The 22,956-nt window shown below is 54.5% G+C and overlaps 2 protein-coding genes across 10 annotated transcripts in view; one reads left to right on the forward strand and one right to left on the reverse strand.

The window, feature by feature from the left end:
• The window catches only part of HDGFL2 (HDGF like 2), a 21,722-nt gene extending 13,373 nt beyond the window's left edge, over positions 1–8,349 (forward strand). The window contains exons 5-17 of one of the 4 annotated variants that reach the window (XM_081134155.1): positions 1,303–1,419; positions 1,531–1,608; positions 2,498–2,663; positions 2,807–2,882; positions 2,985–3,300; positions 4,473–4,576; positions 5,310–5,383; positions 5,552–5,622; positions 5,984–6,085; positions 6,323–6,536; positions 6,995–7,072; positions 7,232–7,364; positions 7,805–8,348. In XM_081134155.1, coding sequence (XP_080990281.1) covers positions 1,303–1,419; positions 1,531–1,608; positions 2,498–2,663; positions 2,807–2,882; positions 2,985–3,300; positions 4,473–4,576; positions 5,310–5,383; positions 5,552–5,622; positions 5,984–6,085; positions 6,323–6,536; positions 6,995–7,072; positions 7,232–7,364; positions 7,805–7,907 — 1,632 coding nt within the window. In that variant the 3' untranslated portion in view covers positions 7,908–8,348. Of the gene's footprint in view, positions 1–1,302; positions 1,420–1,530; positions 1,609–2,497; positions 2,664–2,806; positions 2,883–2,984; positions 3,301–4,472; positions 4,577–5,309; positions 5,384–5,551; positions 5,623–5,983; positions 6,086–6,322; positions 6,537–6,994; positions 7,073–7,231; positions 7,365–7,804 lie in introns of all 4 variants that reach the window. The other 3 variants (XM_081134156.1, XM_081134157.1, XM_081134158.1) reach the window with 3 other exon arrangements.
• Positions 8,108–21,256, reverse strand: PLIN4 (perilipin 4). 6 transcript variants are annotated; one of them, XM_081134145.1, is made up of 7 exons: positions 21,186–21,256; positions 20,997–21,064; positions 20,350–20,497; positions 19,397–19,455; positions 11,778–17,607; positions 11,474–11,661; positions 8,108–9,606 (listed from the first exon to the last, which is right to left on the reverse strand). In XM_081134145.1, the coding sequence occupies exons 2-7, from the start codon at positions 21,045–21,047 to the stop codon at positions 9,274–9,276; spliced, it is 6,609 nt and encodes a 2,202-aa protein (XP_080990271.1). In that variant the 5' UTR covers positions 21,048–21,064; positions 21,186–21,256; the 3' UTR covers positions 8,108–9,273. The 6 variants fall into 6 exon arrangements, with proteins under 6 accessions (XP_080990271.1, XP_080990269.1, XP_080990270.1 ...); XM_081134143.1 differs by having other exon boundaries at positions 19,397–19,458; XM_081134144.1 differs by having other exon boundaries at positions 21,153–21,202.
• Between the last annotated feature and the right edge of the window lie 1,700 nt (positions 21,257–22,956).

The following is a 22,956-nucleotide window of genomic DNA, read 5'->3' on the forward strand; positions in this document are numbered from 1 at the left end:
CCGTCCTAATGACCTCATTTTAACTTATTGCTTCTTTAAAGACCCTCATCTCCAAATATAGTCACATCCTGAGGTACCAGGGGTTAGTCTCCAACATTTGAATTTTAGGGGACTTAATGCATGCAGCCCATGACACTCTGGTCTTGGACAGGCATGGAGAAAGGACATGCTTAGGAAGCAGTTTTTAAGAGAAGGAATGAGTTTTATTTGTGACAGAATAGAGGCAAAAGTGCTTTCTAAGTAAACACATACCCTGATAGGAAGAACTGATTGTCACTGAGCAGGGATGTATTTCTGAAGTTCAGTTCTCTATGCTTCCTTACTTCTTCCTTTATAAAAACTTTTTTTCTTTTTTAATCCTCACCTGAGGATATGGTTTTCAGTGATTCTAGAGAGAGAGGAAAGGAGAGGGGGAGAGAGAGAGAAACTTCCGTTGGCTGCCTCATGTGTATACCCCGACCAGGGATCGAACCCACAACCCAGATATGTGCTCTGACCAGGAATCGAGCCTGCAGTCCTTCAGTGCACGGGATGACACTCTTAACCAACTGAGCCACACGGGCCAGGGCTATAAGAACTCTTAAGCTGGCTTCTTTGGATGGGCGATAATCCAGGGATCACTGAAATGGAATTCAGAATTGTATGATACATATATATATTTTTTGAAATTTTTTATTGAGGTGAAATTTAAATAACAAAATTAACCATTCTAAAATGTACAGCTCCGTGGCATTTAGTACATTCACAATGTTGTGCAACCACTATTTCGAAACTATGTTTGTATGTTTTTTTGGAGAAAGGATCCCTGGTTTGATTTATTTTTTCTTTTCCTTTTTTTAATCTCAGTAATGTATATATAACATAAAATATTAACTATTTTTAAGTATATAGCTCAGTGGCTTAAAATATATTCACATTGTTGTGCAACTACCACCATCTGTCTCCAGAACTTTCTCATCTTCCCAAACTGAAACTTTGTCCCCACTACACGTTAATTCCCATCCCGTCCCCCAACCCCCAGTACCCACTATCTACTTCCTGTCTCTATGGATCTGACTCTAGGAACCTCTTAGTGGAATCCTACAGTATTTATCCTTTTGTGACTGGTTGATTTCACTCAGCTTAATGTCCTCAAGGTTTAAGATCCCTGTTTTTTATCAGATTCTCGAAGGGTCCCTGTTACCCTCGCAAAGGTTCTAGAATCTGAGCTCTTCCCCGGGCTAAGGGGTCAGGTAGGAGACAGCTCTGCTGAGCATATGTGCGTTTCTGGTTGCTGATCTGTTTGGGTGGTTCCCCCTCCAGATGTCGGTCTCAAAACGAGCCCGGAAGGCCTCCAGTGACCTGGATCAGGCTAGTGTGTCCCCATCCGAGGAGGAGAACTCTGAAAGCTCATCTGAGTCAGAGAAGACCAGTGACCAGGTAAGCAGGTGGTTGGCTCCTTGGGTGAGTGGGGGAGAGATGCACAGGTGGGAACTGAACAGTGGCCAGCCAGTGGAAAAAAGCCAACTCAGCTCCCTTCTCTCTGCCCAGGACTTCACCCCTGAGAAGAAAGCCGTGGTCCGGGTGCCACGGCGGGGCCCCCTGGCAGGACGGAAGAAAAAGGTAGAGGTATGTTTTTTTTCATGCTCACCTGGGAGAAACTCTTAGTGGTTCTCTCCAAGGTCACCAAGCACTGTCCATAATTAGAATCGGGTCCTTTTTGGTGGAGGATAGGGCCTAGGCCACAAGGAAACCCCAGGGAACTGCAGGCTTTTGCCTCTGGCTTCACTGATGGCCTCAGTCTAGTTTCTGAGTACCATGTGTGCAGAGCACTTCCCTGAGCAGGAGATGGTGGTTTCTGCCGCTCCTGACCAGAATTTACAGGCTGGTTTGGAAAACAGGATGCTGAGGTGTTGGCATTGAAAGGAAGTGAAGCACTCTTAGGTGACCCAGGTGTATGAGAGAGAAATCTGTGTGTGTTGTATGGGTGTATGAGTGTATGTGTTATATGTGCTTGTGTGTGTATGAGCATGTGCATGCCTGCACGTGTGTATGTGTGTGTGGTGCGTACAAGTGTGTTGTCTGGCATGTATAAGTTGTGTACAAGTAAATATGTTGTGTGTACATATACATGTGTGTATGAGTGTGCATGTACAAGTGTGTGCTGGGGATCCAGGAGAGCTCAGGGGCAGACAGTGGAAGAGGGCAGCTCATCTGGTTGGGCCTCCAGGCAAGATTTAAAAAGCTCCTGCTACTGGGAAAAATCCCTGTATCTCATTTGACCCCCTGCATTTCACCCAGGAGGAAGGAAGTCTGGGGAGATTATACCCTGTGACCAAGGTGAAGGATCAGGCAGCTGTAGGTACATCTAGGGCTGCCTGTGATTCCAGGCCTAAAAGCAGCTTTCTAATTTGGGGAAGGCAAATTTTTGTCAGTTGGGGGGCTACAAAGGGTGCTGGGGGCGTTATAAGGGGTGCTGGGGTCTGCCCTCTCACCTCCACACCCTGGCCTCTCCCAGAAGCCGCCCTCAGCCTCTGACTCAGACTCCAAACCAGAATCAGAAGGGGCCAAGGCTGAGCCAGTGGTGGTGCCCAGGTCAGCCTCCTCCTCGTCTTTGGCCTCCTCCTCGTCCTCCTCGGACTCTGACATGTCGGTAAAGAAACCTCCCAGGAGCAGGAAGCCAGGTAGGATCCCTGGCACTGGTCCTGACCTGGTTCCTTGGGGCCTGCCTCATATGGCCCCTCACCTCTGGGCTAGCCTGAAGGGGTCCCCTGCCCCTCCTGGTGGACAGAGCTGGAGAAGGCCACCCCCTTCTCCTTTTTCACAGCTGAAAAGCCTCCCCCAAAGCCTCGTGGGCGGAAACCGAAGCCCGAACGGCCCCCGAGCAGTTCAAGCAGTGACAGGTGGGTGACAGCCCCGGGTTGCCTCTGGCTGGGTCCTCAGCCAGGCTGTGAGCGGTGCCTCCTGAGGACCAGGTGCCCCCTCTAATTGGCCTGCACCCCCAGCGACAGCGAGGAGGTAGACCGCATCAGCGAGTGGAAGCGCCGTGATGAGGAACGGCGACGTGAGCTGGAGGCCCGGCGGCGCCGGGAGCAGGAGGAGGAGCTGCGGCGGCTACGGGAGCAGGAGAAGGAGGAGAAGGAGCGGAGGCGCGAACGGGCTGAGCGAGGGGAGGCCCCGCACGGGGCCAGTGGGGGCAGCAGCGGCGACGAGGTCAGGGATGAGGAAGAGCCCGTCAGGAAGCAGCGTGGCCGGAAGAGTCGGGGACGAGGGCCCCAGTCCTCCTCTGACTCGGAGCCCGAGGCTGAGCTGGAAAGAGAGGTGTGCCCAGCCTGGCGGGGGTCATGGGGCCCCCATGGAGGGTGATGGGGAAACAAGGGTCACTGAGGAGACCTCTCCCTAACACCCACGCCTTATCCATTACGTTTACTGAGCACCTGCTGTGTACTAGACACTGTTTTGGGTGCTGGGGAATGGCAGTAAGGCAGTGGGTGACACACAGAAACCCCTGCTGTTAAGGAGCTGTCATCCAAGGGATGGAGGGAGAGGAGACAACATTAAGGTGTTACATGGTGCTTTCCAGAGTGTTCTGTGCTAAGAAAAAAAATAAGGTAAAGGGAAGGATGGTTTCTATTTTAAATGGGGTAGACCCTAAAGGCTTCAGTTGAGAAGGTGACACTTAGAGATTTGAATTAAGTGGGAGATAATCTGGGAAGATACTTGGGGGAAGAGCATCCTAGACTCTGGGCATAGCCTGTGCAAAGGCCCTGGGACAGGACCATACCTGCCATGTTGGAGGAAGAACAAGGCCTGTATGTCTGGATCAGAGTGAACCAGGGGGAAAGAAGGTGAGGGCAGGGAGGAAATGGAGACAGGCTGTGCAGGGGCTTATGGGCTGTGGAAGGACTTAGGCTTTTACCCTGAGGGAAGTGGGAGATCTGAAGGGCTGTATGCAGATATGGGATGTCCATATGTGTCCTCTGGTCACTATGGGTAACTGCTAATGGGGTGAGCATAGGAGCAGTTAGGAGAACTCTGATACCAATGAGGTGCAGTGGTGACGCTCAAGCACCATGTGTTGGTGTGGGCCTGAATCCGAGAATCTGACTTCTAAGGCCTACCACGTTCTAGACTGAGCCCAGGATCCCACTCCATGTGGGAATGGGGAAAGGCTGACAACACCCAGTTCTCTCTTAGTCGCTCTTCCTTGTCCCAAAGGGAGGAACCAAGTTCCCTGCCTCAGGAAGTGTCCTGCTCAAAAGGAGGAATATGGAGGGCTGTCCTACTGTTGGGCAGTCCTTTCAGAGCCTGAGATCTGCTGCCGGGGGATGGATTGGACATAGGGTTCTTTCCCATTCCATCCTGTCAGTTCCACCAGCTCCCAACAGTGTGAAGGTGGTGGCAGAAGGTGTCATGCTGTATCTCCAAGGGGGACAGTTCAGGAGTTGAGAGCAAGCCCCTGCCACTCCAGCCACTCTGTTTTGTTGCTGCAGGTGAAGAAATCAGCTAAGAAGTTGCAGCCACAAAGCACAGAGCCTGTGAAGAGACCCAGCCAGAAGGAGAAGAAAGGGCGCCCCGAGGAGAAGACCCGCTCCAGGTCCGCACTCATGTAACCTGTCTTACCACAGCTCCCCGAGGCCTGTCATGGTCCCCAGCTTCTCCTCATTGGAGGGGCTTGGCTTCCAAATTTAGTTTGGTAGACAGATCCAGTTCAGGTGTCTCCTGTTCAGAATTGTGGTCCTTAACTGGGGTGTTCCTGACATCAAATGAGTCAGGGCCAGGTTTGCCCCCCCCCCCCCCCCGAGAATGACCTGGCCCTGATGTCAGTAGTAGTGCCAAAGCAGGGAACTGTCGCCAGATCAGTGGTTCTCAGGCTTTTTAACGCCAAAACCCACTGAGGTGTGGGTATTGTGCATATCCCAGACATTTTTAAGTGGAATTCAGCCATTGGTTGGACTCTGCCTACTGGGAACTTGGCAGCCTGACTGCCGAGTAGAGTGTAGAACTGGAACCGTGTTAACAAGTGTTGCTGTTGTCTATGAGTGTCCAATTGGAGCACCTTTTAATAATTCATGCACTAGGTTTTACATACTAGCCACTAACCCTCAGCCACATACAAAAAAATAAAGAATTTTGGGATTTCACATGGTTTGCCCTAAGTGCCTTGTCTTAGACCAGGTTACAATGGTCCCTGACCCCTCCCAGCTTCCAGGGCCTCCTAAAGGTTTCCTTCTGCAGCTCCTGGCCTTTGGTGGGGAGGATGGCAGTGGTTGGGGCAGGGTGGCCTCGTGGATGTTGGTCAGAGGCCTAAGGGGAGTGAGTCTTCACAGGCCCGTGAAGGTGGAACGAACCCGGAAGCGGTCAGAAGGGTTCCCACTGGACAGGAAGGTTGAGAAGAAGAAAGGTGAGGGCCCAGCTATCCCAGTCGCTGCCCAAGGTCTTGCAGCTCGAGGTTGCTGAGGTCGGGAGGAGGGAAGGTTGCTTCTTTCACCATAGCAGTCCTCAGACAGATCCTTGGCCATGTCTGGGTTGGGGGCTTAGGCCCAGGCGGTCCATTCTCTCCTGGCCACAGAACCTTCCGTGGAAGAGAAGCTTCAGAAACTACACAGCGAGATCAAGTTTGCCCTGAAGGTCGATAATCCGGTAAGACCCACCTTACCGGGATCATGGGGAACCACTTTCCCTGAGTGAAGCAGTCCCTGCCACCGCCTCATGTCTAGACCTCCCTTAGAAGTCTCTGGAACTTGAGACAAATCCAGAGTCCCTCAGGGTAGGTAGGGCGGGCGTCCTTGTCTCTATTGTGTGTGTCCCAGCTGAGAGCCATCCTGAGGTGCAGTACTGGGCATCCCAGCCAGGTGGTGCTGTGGGCAGGCCCCAAGAATCCTCCAAATCTGGGTCTTTTCTGCAGCTCTCGCTGCAGGGAAAGCCCCAGTGTGTCCTTCTCCTGACCCATTGTGTCGTCTAGGTGCTGTCCCTCCTTACTTTTTATTTTCCCACCCTGCAGGATGTGAAAAGGTGTTTGAACGCACTGGAGGAGCTTGGGACCCTGCAGGTGACCTCTCATATCCTCCAGAAGAACACTGATGTGGTGGCCACGTTGAAAAAGGTATGGTTGGAGTCCAGAGGTGCAAAGGGCTACGGGCAGGTGGGTCCAAGCAGATTGGGGCCTGGTCAGAGAGCCCATGTTCCTGCCCACAGCTGCCCTTGGTCATTGAGAAGAAAGCCGGTGGATCAGCTAGGGGAGTCTCCGTGGGAGGTGCTGAGGTGGTGGCAGCAATATGGAGGGTTTCGGGTAGGGGGTGAGGCCAGCTACACTCCCTGAGCTAGGCCTCTCGGCGGACAGATTCGCCGTTACAAAGCCAACAAGGAGGTGATGGAGAAGGCCGCGGAAGTCTATACCCGGCTCAAGTCGCGGGTCCTTGGACCAAAGATTGAGGCCATCCAGAAGGCAGCCAGAACTGGAGCGGAGAAGGAACTGGCTGAGGCAGAAAAGGCTGAGGAGGCTCTGGTTGGAGAGGAGGCCCCATTGGAGAGAGCAGAGGATGAGACCAGTGCTGGTGAGCTGGATGGGCTCCTCCCCCAATGACCATGGTGGTATGTCCTGCTGGTCCTCTCTGCACAGGCCTGGCTATGTCCCCAAGGCAGCTGGTGCCTGGTATACTCACACACCTATGCTGCTCACTGGCTCTGGACCCTCAGAGCCAGGGTAGTGTAGGAGGCTATGTGTGTGTGAGCACACCTGGGAGGCACAGGCTTTGGGCTGGAGCTAGTGGGTCATGGATGAGCTGAGAGGAGGAAGGACATTTCTGGCAGGGACAGTGGCCTCTGGGAGCGGGAGGGTGTTCCTCCTGGGGTCACCAGATCCTGATGACAGATGCTTGAACCAGCCCTTCAGACTGGTGTCAAGTTGGCTCCGCTGAAGAAGCCTCAGCAGCCTGGGGAATAGTCCAGAGAGGTCCTCTCCTTATTTCTGTCCCAGCCTCAGCACTCATTTATTGGCCCCTCCCTTCTTCAGGGGCTTGGCTGCAGAAGCACATGCAGTCAGCATGGTCTGATGGAGCTGACAGTCCCCATGCGACTGGGAGGCTCAGAGGTAGAGATGATTGTGGGTGTACAAGGCCAGGGCCCTTCAGGAGGGTTGAGGGTCCCCTGTCCCAAAGTTGGCTTGCTCTCCCACTGGCTCTCAGTGGGAAGGGGACGGGTCCCAGACAAGTAGTACCACAGTGTCCTATGACCCTTTTTTCTCTCCCAGATCTTTCAGCCTCAGTGAATGGTGAGGCCATATCCCAGAAGGGTGGGAGCATAGAGGACAAGGAGCAGGAGGAAGGACAGAACTCAGAAGAGGCGCCAGTGGGGGGCTCCTCTGAAGACTTGTTACACAATGAGTAAGTGTCCCTGGGGGCTGTGGCACTGGGGGTGACTTCCTAAAAAGGGGGGGCAACTTGCTGAGAAGGCACCCTGATGTCTCGGCTGCTTGTCCTGGTCAGGGTCCCAGGGACTTGGCCCCCATGTGCTGGCCTCCCATCCCCCACTTTAGCAGCAGACCCCCTCAGGATCCCCCAGGCGAGGGAGCTGAGCTGCCCTGGGTCAGACCCTAGGGATAGTGGCTTCCTCCCAACTCTCCAGGAGTGGGCACAGGCAGTCTCTTTCACAACTACCCTCAAGTCTGGTATGCAGCCGTGCTGAGAACTCCAGACCATTCAACGCACACCTACTGCATTGGGCATGGTGGGAGGAGCCTAGAGTTTTTAGTCTGTCAGTGATAGATGGAAATAGACAGACAGGAAGGCAGTCTGTTCACCCCCACCGTGCTGTGCTTCACCAGCAGCGCGAGGGAGGGCCCCGACCTGGACGGGCCTGGGAAGGACCGGCAGGAGCGCCAGAGGGCGCACGTGGACTCTGAGTCCCTGGACGACGAGGACAGCTGAGCCCCGGGCAGCCCGGCGGCCAGGCCCCGCCCGTCATGTAGATGCCCGTAGGCCTGCCCCACTCCTTCCCGGCCACCCAGGGATCAGAGAACTGTTGGGGAGATGCTGTGCTCTTCATTTGTATTTGTCCCTCGGGGTTTTTTTCCTGCCCAATTTCTGTGATTTCCAACCGACATGAAATGACTATAAAGGGTTTTTTTAATGAAAAATCATTTTTATTGGCTTGATTTTCTAGTGTTACTGGTGCAGCTGGGCTGGGATTGGGGAGAGGTCTGTAGCTGTTAAGGACCCATTTGGGGACAAAGGGTTTTAAGCCATAGTGTCACCCTATACAGTGAATGTGAGCTTGGTTTTAATGGCAGGGCTGGTGGTGAAGGAATGGGGTGGGAGCAAGGCCTTTCCAAAATAATAAAGGAAAAATAAAACTCTCTGAACTTTTGAGGCTCAAATGGAGGCTGTGGTTTGATGTCCTGGGTTTGGCTGCCCAGTGCCCAGAAAGGAGGAGCAAAGAGGCCAGGAGGGCAGAACAGTGGCTATCATGTTTTCCCCAGAAGCTGCTACTTTGCTCCACTGACTCAGTTGTTTTCCCTCTTGCCCAGGCTGCATGTGGCACTGTGACCCCCTACTCCCTAGGGCCCTGTCCTCTGTGGGGAAGCCCTTCTATTCGGCCATGGGCAGCCTCTGGGCCCAGGCTCCCCAGGGAACAGAACCTCAACTTTGTGATCCTGTGATTGGCCTGTAAGGCCAGGCAGGTGGGCAAGTGGAAGAGGCAGGAAGGGGCTAGATTTGTAATCACCCCCCACCCCAAGCAATGCAGTCCTCAAGGCGGGCCCCTACAAAGCTGGGGGTGGGGTGGCAGCTGGTGTTTTTATCCTCACGAAGCCCCCTCTCTTGGCCACACTGGGGCCAGCAAAGGCAGTTGGGACCCTGCCTCAGGATGATGCAATTCTAGTACATTGTGATGCAAGGCGTTTGCTAAGGGCTGGGGTAGATGGTTTCAGAGGGAGGATGGAGGAGCAGGACTACCCACCAAGCTGATAGCTAAAGGCCCAGCTGGGTGGAAGACCCTCACCCCCTGCAAAGGTAATGGGGCTCCTAGTGGGGACTGCTGAGTGGAGTATCTTCTAGACTCTGGCACATTTCATTTCTCTTTCCTAACTGGAGTGCTTGCTCACGATTTTCAAGTACAGGCCCTCTGTCAGTGGTCTTAGCAACCCTGGGCTCTTAGGGCCAGTCATGCAGAAAGGTGGATGGTACAGTCCCAGAGCTGGGAGCATAGCACGCTTAATGCAGAAAGCCCTCTGTGTGCCAGCTGGCAGGGTCCAGAGCTTTGGGGATTTGGGGCTAGGGAGGCTCTGAGGAGGACCTACAGCTGCTGCCCACTGGGGTGCAGGTCAAAGGGCCCCACCAGCCAGCTAAGCGGGGGGCTGTGCTGCACACCCTCCAGCAGCTTCTCCAGCCCTTGCCAGGCCTGGTTTACACGTTCACGGCTCTGAGCCAGGTGCTCAGCTGGCAGCTCTGTGATGGAGCTGGCAGAGGAGATGACGCCATAGAGCTCACAGAGGCTGTGCCGCGCCCTCCTGACCTGTTGCTGGAGCTCGGCTGGAAGACCCTGGAGGCTGGAGGCCAGGGTGCTATAAGCCACATGGAGCTGCTGGATGAGTCCACAGGCCCTGGACAGAGCCCCTGAATCAGGCGCCTGCGGAAGGAGAGAGTGGTGTGAGTGGGAATCAGAGAGGAGAAGACCCTGGGAGCCTTGGCCTCTTGTAGGTACCTCTTGGGTACAGGCTTTCTTCACTCTGCCTTGGAGACCTGGATCCAGCCATGACTGTCCTTCTAAAGACTGTTCAGCCTTTTCAATCTGTAAAGAGCCTAGCAGAGAAATGAGGGCTTTTGGCAGGGACCTTTCATACACTTTCCCTGGGAGTGGCATGAGGAACTGGGGTGGGCATTCCCTGGCCTGGCCTGGCGCTTTGTGTCTAGACCTTTGTATGGCATAGTCTACAAGTGGTGCGAGTGCCACAAGTTTAGAGCCACCTGTGCTGTGATGGGCTTGTCTTTCCTTTTTTTTTTAAGTTTTACTGATTTCAGAGAGAGGAAGGGAAAGGGAGAGAGAAACATCAATGATGAGAGAGTCATTGACCGGCTGCCTCCTGCATGCCCCCTGCACGGATGAAGCCTGCAACCTAGGCATGTGCCCTGACCAGGAATCAAACCTCAATCTCCTGGATCGTACGTCGATGTTCGACTGCTGAGTCATGCCGACCGGGCAGACTTGTCTTTTCTTTAAAGTGGCAATAATCCAAATTCCCCATGAGCCCATGGCTCCCCAGTCCCTGTTGGATAAAACCCAACACCTCACCATGGTCTGCACGGTCTTCTCCCAGGGTGTTGCAGACCTCATCTCCCTTTGACGCCCCATCATGATCTCTGCACATCACTAAACCCTAGATCCCTGGGCTCCCCCTACCCTGTCCCCACCTTCACTTCATCCTGTCACCCCAGCTGCCTTTCTACTTGAACACACAGCTTGTTGTTGGGCACTATTTTTGTTTTTTTAATAAATTTTCCTAAAAATTGATAGAGGAAAGGAGAGAGAGAAACGTCAATTTGTTTTTTCACTTATTTATGCATTCATTGGTTGAGTCTTACATGTGCCCTGACTGGGGATAGAACTTACAACCTTGGCATATTGGGTTGATGCTCTAACCAGCTGAGCTACCCAGCCAGGGCTGGGCACTCTGTTCTTATCGTCCCCACTTCTCCCCAACTCTGCATGGCTCTCTCGGCATTCACAATGTGGCTCAAAGGGACGCTCTCCTGTTCAGCCCAGACCCTCTCTGCATGGTTGTCTTGTTTCCTTCTTTACATCCCCATTTGTAGGTACAGCAGTCCCCTCTTATCCTTAGTTTCACTTTCTACAGTTTGTTTTCTTGGTCAACCACGGTCCGAAAATATTAAATAGAAAATTTCAGAAATAAACAGTTCATAATTTTTAAATGGCATCTGTTCTGAATAGTGTGATGAAATCTGAATGGCTCCACTCTGACCCACCTGGGGTGTGACTCATCCCTTTGTCCAGTGTCTCCACTCTATAGTTGCCCCCTACCTGTTAGTCCCACGGTAGCTGTATCAGTTATCAAATCAACTATTGGGGTATCACAGCACTCATGTTCAAGTCACCCTTATTTTACTTAGTACCACATTAACATCACTTTTATTACAGTATAATTGTTCTCTTTTATTATTATTTATTGGTAATCTCTCATTGTGCCTAAATTATGAATTAAACTATCATAGGTATGTATGTGTAGAAAAAACATAGCATATGTAGGGTTCAGTACTATACAAGGTTTCAGGCATCCACAGGGGGTCTTGGAATGTCTCTCTCAAAGATAAGGGGGGACTACTGTTTAGGTTATCTGTCTCCCTCTCTGGGACACAAGCCCCGTGAGAGCAGTCTGTGGCTATCTTAGTGGCTGACAGATGTTGGGTCACTGCCTGAGGTAGGGCGAAGCCATGGGGAGATATTCTGAGAAAGACACCCTAGAGAGAGGAAGACTTACCATCCTAAAGGAATCCTCAAGCTGGGCCAATGTGGCCCTGGCCTGGAACTGGCCCTGCTGCAGGTAGCTCAGGGTGTGCTCGAAAGCCCGCTGGCGGAAGCTGTGGGCCAGGTCACCAAGACGCACGAAGTAGCTGCTCTGGTCTGCTGCAAGTACCCTGGGCCCAGGCTGAGAAGCTGCCAACTGAGCTGGAAGGGAAAACAGGATTCCTCAACCTGAGAGGCCCGTTGGGGCATCCAGGCCTTGGGTTGGACAGATGACAAGCCCCCACTAGAACCTGGGACCCTGCTCGTCCTAGTCTCACCTTGCTCCTCAGCATTCATTGGGTGGAAGATCTCCCCCAGCTCCTCTAGTTCGTCTGGAAGTGTCATAAGGCCCATGACACCTTCATGGCCCCGTGCAGTGGCCACACCCCCCGCATCCTCTGTGCCCAGAGTAGTCTCTTGAGTGAATGCTACCACATTAGAAACAAGGCCCTGGCTGCTTGCAGTTGCTTCTGAGGCAAGGTCATGTCCTGCACAGAGAGTGTCCGGGAGGCTGGAGACGGTGCAGGACGAAGCCTCCAACGGGCTCAGCACAGTTTGTTGCCCACATTTGTCCATCTGCCTGTGATTGATGAGACCACCATAGGAGCTTTCCTCAGTGCCAGGTGACCGATTCTGTATAGTGCCCAGACCAGTCTGGATAGAGCCCTTGGTCACACTCATTGCCCCGGTAAGGCCAGAGGACATTGTGTCTTTGGTGCCAGTCAGGATGATCTTGGAGGTGTCCAATCCAGTTTGAGCAGCGCTCTTGGCCACACCGATTGCCCCAGTGAGCCCAGTGGACACTGTGTCTTTGGTGCCAGTCAAGAAGGTCTTGGTGGTGTCCATGCCGGTTTGGATGACGCCCTTAGCCATACCCATAGCCCCAGTGAGGCCTGTGGACACTGTCTCTTTGGTGCCAGTCAGGATGGTCTTAGATGTGTCCACGCCAGCTTGGATGCCACCCTTGGCCACATCCATTGCCCCAGTGAGGCCAGCAGACACTGTGTCTTTGGTGCCAGTCAGGATGGTCTTAGAGGTGTTCATACCAGTCTGGACGGCACCCTTGGCCATACCGATAGCCCCAGTGAGGCCTGTGGACACTGTGTCTTTGGTGCCGGTCAGGACAGTCTTGGTGGTGTCCATGCCGGTTTGGATAGCACCCTTGGCCACACCAATAGCCCCAGTGAGCCCAGTGGACACTGAGTTTTTGGTGCCAGTCAGGATGGTCTTGGAGGTGTCCACACCAGTCTGGACAGCACCCTTGGCCATACCCATAGCCCCAGTGAGCCCAGCAGACACTGTGTCTTTGGTGCCAGTCAGGATGGTCTTAGAAGTGTCCATGCCAGTTTGGATGCTACCCTTGGCCACATCCATTGCCCCAGTGAGGCCAGCAGACACTGTGTCTTTGGTGCCAGTCAGGATGGTCTTGGAGGTGTTTACACCAGTCTGGACGGCACCCTTTGCCACATCCATTGCCCCGGTGAGGCCTGTGGACACTGTGTCTTTGGTGCCAGTCAGGACGGTCTTGGTAGTGTCCATGCCAGTTTGGATAGCACCCTTGGCCACACCCATAGCCCCAGTGAGGCCTGTGGACACTGTGTCTTTGGTGCCAGTCAGGACAGTCTTGGTGGTGTCCATGCCAGTTTGGACGGCACCCTTGGCCACACCCATAGCTCCAGTAAGGCCTGTGGACACTGTGTCTTTGGTGCCAGTCAGGACAGTCTTGGTAGTGTCCATGCCGGTTTGGACGGCACCCTTGGCCACACCCATTGCTCCAGAGAGTCCAGCAGACACTGTGTCTTTGGTGCCAGTCAGGACTGTCTTGGAGGTGTTCACACCAGTCTGAACAGTACCCTTGGCCACACCCATAGCCCCCTCAAGCCCAACAGACACTGTGTCTTTGGTGCCAGTCAGGATAGTCTTGGAGGTGTTCATACCAGTCTGGATGACACTCTTGGCGACACCCATTGCCCCAGTGAGCCCAGTGGACACTGTGTCTTTGGTGCCGGTCAAGAAGGTCTTGGAGGTGTCCATGCTGGTTTGGACTGCACCCTTAGCCATACCGATAGCCCCAGTGAGGCCTGTGGCCACTGTCTCTTTGGTGCCAGTCAGGATGGTCTTAGAGGTGTCCATGCCAGTTTGGATGCTACCCTTGGCCACATCCATTGCCCCAGTGAGGCCAGCAGACACTGTGTCTTTGGTGCCAGTCAGGATGGTCTTGGAGGTGTCCATGCCAGTTTGGATGGCACCCTTGGCCATACCCATAGCCCCGGTGAGGCTTGTGGCCACTGTGTCTTTGGTGCCAGTCAGGACAGTCTTGGAGGTGTTCACACCAGTCTGGACGACACCCTTGGCCACACCCATAGCCCCGGTGAGGCCTGTGGACACTGTGTCTTTGGTGCCAGTCAGGACAGTCTTGGAGGTGTTCACACCAGTCTGAACGGCACCCTTGGCCACACCCATAGCCCCGGTGAGGCCTGTGGACACTGTGTCCTTGGTGCCACTCAGGACAGTCTTGGTAGTGTCCATGCCGGTTTGGACGGCACCCTTGGCCACACCCATTGCCCCAGAGAGGCCTGTGGACACTGTGTCTTTGGTACTGGTCAGGACCGTCTTGGAGGTGTTCACACCAGTCTGAACGGCACCCTTGGCCACACCCATAGCCCCCTCAAGCCCAGCAGACACTGTGTCTTTGGTGCCAGTCAGGACAGTCTTGGTGGTGTCCATGCCAGTTTGGACGGCACCCTTGGCCATACCCATTGCTCCAGTGAGCCCAGTGGACACTGTGTCTTTAGTGCCAGTCAGGATGACCTTGGAGGTGTCTATGCCGGTTTGGACAGCACCCTTGGCCATACCGATAGCCCCGGTAAGGCCTGTGGCCACTGTGTCTTTGGTGCCAGTCAGGACCGTCTTTGAGGTGTTCACACCAGTCTGGACGGCACCCTTGGCCACACCCAAAGCTCCAGTGAGGCCTGTGGACACTGTGTCTTTGGTGCCAGTCAGGACAGTCTTGGTAGTGTCCATGCCGGTTTGGACGGCACCCTTGGCCACACCCATTGCTCCAGAGAGTCCAGCAGACACTGTGTCTTTGGTGCCAGTCAGGACTGTCTTGGAGGTGTTCACACCAGTCTGAACAGTACCCTTGGCCACACCCATAGCCCCCTCAAGCCCAACAGACACTGTGTCTTTGGTGCCAGTCAGGATAGTCTTGGAGGTGTTCATACCAGTCTGGATGACACTCTTGGCGACACCCATTGCCCCAGTGAGCCCAGTGGACACTGTGTCTTTGGTGCCGGTCAAGAAGGTCTTGGAGGTGTCCATGCTGGTTTGGACTGCACCCTTAGCCATACCGATAGCCCCAGTGAGGCCTGTGGCCACTGTCTCTTTGGTGCCAGTCAGGATGGTCTTAGAGGTGTCCATGCCAGTTTGGATGCTACCCTTGGCCACATCCATTGCCCCAGTGAGGCCAGCAGACACTGTGTCTTTGGTGCCAGTCAGGATGGTCTTGGAGGTGTCCATGCCAGTTTGGATGGCACCCTTGGCCATACCCATAGCCCCGGTGAGGCTTGTGGCCACTGTGTCTTTGGTGCCAGTCAGGACAGTCTTGGAGGTGTTCACACCAGTCTGGACGACACCCTTGGCCACACCCATAGCCCCGGTGAGGCCTGTGGACACTGTGTCTTTGGTGCCAGTCAGGACAGTCTTGGAGGTGTTCACACCAGTCTGAACGGCACCCTTGGCCACACCCATAGCCCCGGTGAGGCCTGTGGACACTGTGTCCTTGGTGCCACTCAGGACAGTCTTGGTAGTGTCCATGCCGGTTTGGACGGCACCCTTGGCCACACCCATTGCCCCAGAGAGGCCTGTGGACACTGTGTCTTTGGTACTGGTCAGGACCGTCTTGGAGGTGTTCACACCAGTCTGAACGGCACCCTTGGCCACACCCATAGCCCCCTCAAGCCCAGCAGACACTGTGTCTTTGGTGCCAGTCAGGACAGTCTTGGTGGTGTCCATGCCAGTTTGGACGGCACCCTTGGCCATACCCATTGCTCCAGTGAGCCCAGTGGACACTGTGTCTTTAGTGCCAGTCAGGATGACCTTGGAGGTGTCTATGCCGGTTTGGACAGCACCCTTGGCCATACCGATAGCCCCGGTAAGGCCTGTGGCCACTGTGTCTTTGGTGCCAGTCAGGACCGTCTTTGAGGTGTTCACACCAGTCTGGACGGCACCCTTGGCCACACCCAAAGCTCCAGTGAGGCCTGTGGACACTGTGTCTTTGGTGCCAGTCAGGACGGTCTTGGTAGTGTCCATGCCAGTTTGGATGGCACCCTTGGCCACACCCATAGCTCCAGTGAGGCCAGTGGACACTGTGTCTTTGGTGCCAGTCAGGATGGTCTTGGAGGTGTTCACACCAGTCTGGACGGCACCCTTGGCCACACCCATAGCTCCAGTGAGGCCTGTGGCCACTGTGTCTTTGGTGCCAGTCAGGACAGTCTTGGTAGTGTCCATGCCGGTTTGGACGGCACCCTTGGCCACACCCATTGCTCCAGAGAGCCCAGCAGACACTGTGTCTTTGGTGCCAGTCAGGACAGTCTTGGAGGTGTTCACACCAGTCTGAACGGTACCCTTGGCCACACCCATAGCCCCTGCAAGCCCAGCAGACACTGTGTCTTTGGTGCCAGTCAGGACAGTCTTGGTGGTGTCCATGCCAGTTTGGATGGCACCCTTGGCCACACCCATAGCCCCAGTGAGGCCTGTGGCCACTGTGTCTTTGGTGCCAGTCAGGACAGTCTTGGAGGTGTTCACACCAGTCTGGACGGCACCCTTGGCCACACCCATAGCCCCGGTGAGGCCTGTGGACACTGTGTCCTTGGTGCCAGTCAGGACAGTCTTGGTAGTGTCCATGCCGGTTTGGACGGCACCCTTGGCCACACCCATTGCTCCAGAGAGCCCAGCAGAGACTGTGTCTTTGGTGCCAGTCAGGACAGTCTTGGAGGTGTTCACACCAGTCTGAACGGTACCCTTGGCCACACCCATAGCCCCCTCAAGCCCAGCAGACACTGTGTCTTTGGTGCCAGTCAGGACAGTCTTGGTGGTGTCCATGCCAGTTTGGATGGCACCCTTGGCCACACCCATAGCTCCAGTGAGGCCTGTGGCCACTGTGTCCTTGGTGCCAGTCAGGACGGTCTTGGTAGTGTCCATGCCGGTCTGGACGGCACCCTTGGCCACACCCATAGCTCCAGTGAGGCCTGTGGCCACTGTGTCTTTGGTGCCAGTCAGGACAGTCTTGGAGGTGTTCACACCAGTCTGGACGGCACCCTTGGCCACACCTATAGCCCCGGTGAGGCCTGTGGACACTGTGTCCTTGGTGCCAGTCAGGACGGTCTTGGTAGTGTCCATGCCGGTTTGGACGGCACCCTTGGCCACACCCATAGCTCCAGTGAGGCCTGTGGACACTGTGTCTTTGGTGCCAGTCAGGACAGTCTTGGTGGTGTCCATGCCAGTTTGGACGGCACCCTTGGCCACACCCATAGCTCCAGTGAGGCCTGTGGACACTGTGTCTTTGGTGCCAGTCAGGACAGTCTTGGTGGTGTCCATGCCAGTTTGGACGGCACCCTTGGCCACACCCATAGCTCCAGTGAGGCCTGTGGACACTGTGTCTTTGGTGCCCGTCAGGACAGTCTTGGAGGTGTCCACGCCAGTCTGGACGACACCCTTGGCCATACCGATTGCCCCAGTGAGGCCTGTGGACACTGTGTCTTTGGTGCCAGTAAGGATGGTCTTGGAGGTGTCCAGTCCTGCCTGGACAGCCCCTGTGGCTTTGTTCACAGCATCCGTCACTCCAGTGCAGATGGTGTTCTTGGTGCCGGTCAGCACAGTCTTGGTCGTGTCTACACCCGTCTGAACGGTCCCTTTGGCCATGCTCACTGCCCCGGTGACCCCACTGGTCACAGCCTCCTTGGTTCCCATGAGTACAGGTTGGGTCATTCCAAGACCTCCCTGGACCACACCTTTAGCTGAGTCCATCACGTTGGCTATCCCTGAGGAGATGGCATCTTTGGTTTTGGTCATCGTGGAGCACACCTGGTCCTTCGCCCCAGAGATCATCTGATGAGAAAGGACATGTGTGGTCAAGAGCGGAGCTGGGAGGCAGACTCCTGCCAGTCTGATTCCTGGTAAGTGGTATCTGTCACCCAGAGTCCCTGCCTCCTCACTTTCCACCCCAAGGTACCCATGGCCTTCCAGGACATAGCCTAAACAAGCTCCATCCCTGTGTTAAATTACTCCCCTAATTCAATAGCCCCCCCATTGCTGACAGGTCCCTAACACCTCTGGAACCCTTGACAAGGTGCTTGGCCTTGGGTTCAGCAAGTCATTGAATTACATATTTTTGTTCATTTTTAGCAGAATTTGAGCCTGGTTTCCCTGTTATAGTGGAGAAACCAAATTGTTCATTAACATGAATGTATTCAACTAAGAGAAGGGAATGAATATTTGGAAAAGTAGTAATCAAAAAAGTACAGGAACAAGTATTGGGTTCGAGCCATAGGAAATTGTCCATAACTTTAATTATTTTTAACCTACTTGATGGCAGTTGTTTCTAGTTCAACCAAACTACCAAAGTATTGTAATGGCCTCAGGGTTGCCACCACTCAGGTATGAGTGTGCTATTTTTACTTTAGTGGTTCTCACCTGGGGTGATCCTGCCCCCCCAGGGGATGTTTGGCAATGTCTAGGGACATCTTTGATTGTTGTGACTTGAGGGAGAGGGTGCTACTTGCATTGATTGGGTGGGGGCCTGAGATACTGTGCAACACTCCATAGTACCCAGGACAGCCCCACAACCAAGAATGATCCTGCCTCAAATGGCCGCAGTACTGATGTTGAGAAGCTCTGAAGTTTTATTCTCACTGCCTGCTCCTGCCCAGTACAGAATCAAGTGGGCACCTTGGCTTCTGTGCCTGCAGAGACCCAGGTTCAAGTCCCAGCTTTTTCCTGTACTTGCTGTGTGAAAGCCACATCCCCTCTCTGAGCCAGTTTCTGAAAAGTGGTTATTAAAACAGCACCTCCTTCAAGAATTGTGGAGGAAACAAGTCAGGTACCTAAAGCACTTTGCAGATAGTAGGTGCTCAGTGAACATGAGTGGAGAGGAGCAGAGAAGAAGCGCATAAATGGAGAGGGGGTGAGGAGTCTGTTCTAATTTTGGCCAGGAGGACCTGTTGAGGTCCTTCCCCCTCTGAGATGCTAAGATCTGGTTGAGCTGAGGGCAGAGGGAGACTAAGAAAGACCAGAGTCAGGGCATGTGCTGGGCAGAGGAGTTCCTATCAGGGCTCTGACACCCTGCTGTGTCCTCAGCTGACTTACCTCAGCCCCTACGATTGGCCCAGCCTTGGGGACAGGATAACATGGACAGTCCCCATGTATTAGGGATGCAGCATTGGTATAGTTCAGCCTCTGGCTGCCCCTGGGTTCAAATCCCAAGCTACCATGTCCTGCTGTATGACCTTTGGCAGGTGGCTTGGCTTCTCTGTGCCTCAGCTAATGTGTGGGGTACTGTTTACTCCCTCACAGGGTGGTTGGGAGGATTAACTATTAAGCAGCATGAATAAAACACAGTGCCCAGAGCCAGACACATGGTAAGTGAGTTGCCGTTGTTTGGGTCACATCATGCTAGACACAGAGTGAGGGGCTCTCTGTAGTCTGGAGCCTGACCGCGCTGGGCAGTGAGGCAGTACTGCACCCATTTTACAGATGTGGAGATGGAGGCTCAGAGGGGAAAGATTTGTCTGGAATCCCATAGTAGGACACACGGGTGTCAGCTCTCTCCTTGGGCAGGAACCAAAACATCCCCGAGGAGGCAGAGGCCATCAGACCAGGCTCTGACAGCCACTCTCACCTTGTCTGAAGGTGGCGGCAGCTTCTCCACTTCCCTGGCCATCTGCTTCGAATCAGTAGCTGCTACAGGGACAGGAGTCGGTCAGGCACCTCAGGGAAGGCGAGGGAAGCGGGCTAGCATCAGCTGCCCTAGTGCCCATTGCGCAATTGGCAGGCAGAGCCTGAAAGGTCAGGAATGTCCCCGCCACCCTGCCAGGGACAGCAGGAGGTGACATCTATGGCCGTGGGCTTAGCTCTCGTGCACCCCCTTCCCCCCAGGGCCTCAGTCCCCTGGATCTGAGGAGCTCCCTGGTGTTTTCTCTGTCTGGGTCCTCAGCGCTGGACACCCACCCAGGGAGATTGCAGGGAGAGGAGTCAAGGCCCTGCCCCACCCCTGCTACAGCTGGCAGTTGCCTGTCAGGCCTGGGTATGTGGAGCAGAAGTCAGCTGCCAAGGGCTCTGGGCCCAGAGTAAGGCCCAGCCCAGGCAGCCACCCCAACCCTGGGTCCCCCTGCACCAGCCCCCCTATGTGCCCTGAGTACCCTGTCTGAGTAACTGGAGGGTGGGGAGACCCCCAGGCTCTGCCATCCCAGGGAAACCACTGACCCTTTCTGGGAACCAGAATTGCCACCCCAGTAAGGTCTGCCTGCAGAACGCCCAGGCCCTGGCCCATGGGCATTGGAAACGGATGATGGGAGGAGGGGGCAGCGTGGAAAGCGTGGGTGGTATTGCAGGGAGACAGACTGTGTTCACACCCCCACTTTTGCAGGTTATGCTACCTTGGGCCTCTCACCTGCCATATTTATGCCTCAGTTTCCTCATCTGGTGCTAAGTGAGTGTAGTGTCTTGTAGTGTCTATTGAGATGATGCAGGCACATATGAAACGTCCCAAAGTGGCCAGAAGTCCCTCCTAGGGGATTTCCTATTGCTGGGGTCCCCTTCCAGATACCCCACCCTATGGAGCTGTGTACTTACCCTGGGCCTGGGGATGGGCAGCCTGGGGGGTGGGAGCACCTGTGGGATCAGCTGCTGGCTGGGTCTCTCTTGCTGAGCCATGAGTGTTGGCCACCAGGTTCCGGGCAGAACTGAAGCCAGGCAGGAACCCCAAGAATCTGCTCAGGGTCTATGTGGGGAGAGGGCAGCATGAGCAGGGCCGGGCTGCAATGGGGTGGGGTGGGGTGGGGGAAAGCATCGGAAAACCCTGGGCTCCCACACCTCCTCAGCCCCTTGCTTTTGGGTGACCTTGAGTTTCAAGCCTCAGTTTCCTAGTCTGGACAGTGGGCAGATGCAGTCGGCCTCATATGGATGGAGGAAAAAGTGGTCCTTCGAGTCTCCAAGGCCTTCTCCTCCAAGGCCTCCATTTCACAAATGGGGAAACTGAGGCTCAGAGAGGGGCCGTCGCTAACCCAAGGTCACAAAGTAAGAAGGAGCTGAAGTCTGCAGGAGGCACCCCACACCCCCAGCTTGGGACAGGAGGAAAGAATTAGCACAGAGGCTCTCAGGGCTTTCCCACCCCACCCGGAAGGCCCCTCCCAGACCCCAGGACTGTGGAGGTCACCTTCCCAAGGTTCTCGGGTCTCCAGGCCTTAGCAGGGGTCTCCCCCACCCGTACCTCTCCTCACCTTGCCCTTGGGTTTGGGGGGCTCCCGGCCTCCTTCCTCCTGAGCAGACATGTTAATTCTCTAAGCAACTGGGAGGGAGCAGAGATGGTTCGTAAATGGGGACTCCCATGCCTCCTGCCCCACACCCATAGCCCCCAGATGTTTCCAGATACCCACCTGGAGACCTTGCTTCACCCTGTCATTGCTCACCTGGTCTGCGCGAGGGTCCTTTTGAGTGACTGGCGGCACAGCTGGCAGCTGGCTCTGCTTTCAGCTCCCAGGCCTTATAGGGTCTGGGGCAGGCGCAGGCCTGGCCGGCAGAGGCAGGCAGCCAGCCTGCTGGGGGAGGGCCCTGGAGGGTCACGTGCTGCACGCCCGGCCCAGCATGCGTGGGCCCCGGGCCCAGCACCTTTCCCCTGCTCTCAGTACTGGGCCACCTCTGCCCACAGCACCCACCCCCAGCAAGCTGAGTGATTCACAGGCCATCTATATCCCTGAGATACAGTCTATATGCCCTCTTGGCCTACTCTTTCCATCCATGAGATGTACATGGTTCAAATCTCATCTCTACTGGTATGCCTTGGCCTCAGTTTCCACTCCAAACTCCTCACTGTGGCCCACAATATTCTGCCCTCATTTCCCCTGGCTCTCCCCTCTTTGATCACTCCAGCCACAGGAGGCTCTGCTATTCCTCCAAATCTTTGGGCATGGTCCTGCCTCAGGGCCTTTGCATAAGCTATGTCTTCTGCCTATAGCACTTTTCCCCAAACACCCCCACAGCTCCCCACCTCTCTCTGTTCCCTGCAATAGAAGAGTACCTGACACACAGTTGGCACTTAATAAATGTTTGGTTAAATGGGCCAACTCAGGATGGTTGTGAATGAAATGAGGTCACACATGTGACCTGTTTATCCATGTGCCTGGTACTCAGCAGGTACTCAACAAACATTAGCTTAGCATTGTTTGGACAGAAAGGAGCAGCGCCTGTTCTCAGCAGGGATGGGATATGTCATTCTCCAGATGGGACTTCCCTTGAGAAAGGAGACAAAACATAGACCAAGACAGAGCACCAACAGAGTTGTTCTCACCTAAAGAGTGAGAACCAGGCCTGGTAGGCTTGGGCCAATCCAAGGTGGCTTCCTGGAGGAGGTATTTTGTGCCTAAGGCCAGAGACAGGAAGTGGCAGAGAAGGGATTCAGACCCAGACCCTGAGTGTGTGTGTGTGTAGAGCAGGCTGTCTGTGGTTGGGTAGACAGATGAGCGGAGGAGTAACTGCCATGCCCTCACTGGGCTGTTTCCCCCTAGCCTGTCCCTGAAACAGATCACAGTCATGTGCTGGTGGGGATTGGGGAGATTCAGCTGGTGGCTCTGGACTCTGGTCTGCTATTGGGTCTGATGACCCCCAGGTTGTCTCCTTGGAGCCATCACTGTGTTTCCCAAACAGTCAAGGAACAAAAGGGGGGATCCCCTGACCTCTCTCCTCTAGCCAACACTTTCTAAAGGTGACATTGGTGGGGGGTAGATTCTGGGTGTGCCCCTCCCCCTGCAAAAATAATAAAGATCATAGCCCTCGCCAGTGTGGCTCAATGGTTAGAGCATCAGTCAGCACAACAAAGGGTTGTAGTTTTGATTCCTGGTCAAGGGCATATACCTGGGTTATGGGTTCACTCCCTGCCCCCTGTCTGGGCTAGTGCGGGGGCAACCAGTTGATGTGTCTTTCTCACATTGATGTTTCTCTCTCTCTCTCTCCCCTCTCTCTCTCTGTGTTCCCCCCTGCTCCCTCCCTTCCACTCTCTCCGAAAGCAATGGGGAAAATATCCTCAGCTGAAGATTTAAAAAAAAGACAGATTATAAACACCGAGTCAGGTTTCATCCCCTTCTGCCACGGTCCTCCAGGGCTCCCATCTCCTTTGGGGTAAAGGCCCAAGTTCTCCCCGTGGCCCATAGGCCCTGGATGACCTGCTCCTGTCCTCTCCCTGCC

This window comes from Miniopterus schreibersii, assembly GCF_964146895.1.
Source record: "Miniopterus schreibersii genome assembly, chromosome: 4".
NCBI classification, from domain to species: domain Eukaryota; kingdom Metazoa; phylum Chordata; class Mammalia; order Chiroptera; family Miniopteridae; genus Miniopterus; species Miniopterus schreibersii.

Excerpts from the sequence above, each read along its gene's own strand:
- PLIN4 (XM_081134143.1), bottom strand. The coding sequence starts at position 21,047 with ATGTCTGCTCAGGAGGAAGGAGGCCGGGAGCCCCCCAAACCCAAGGGC. Across the intron at positions 17,608-19,396 it reads TGCCGCCACCTTCAGACAAG|ATGATCTCTGGGGCGAAGGA; the intron begins GTGAGAGTGGCT and ends CTTTCTCATCAG. Across the intron at positions 11,662-11,777 it reads AATGAATGCTGAGGAGCAAG|CTCAGTTGGCAGCTTCTCAG; the intron begins GTGAGACTAGGA and ends TTTCCCTTCCAG.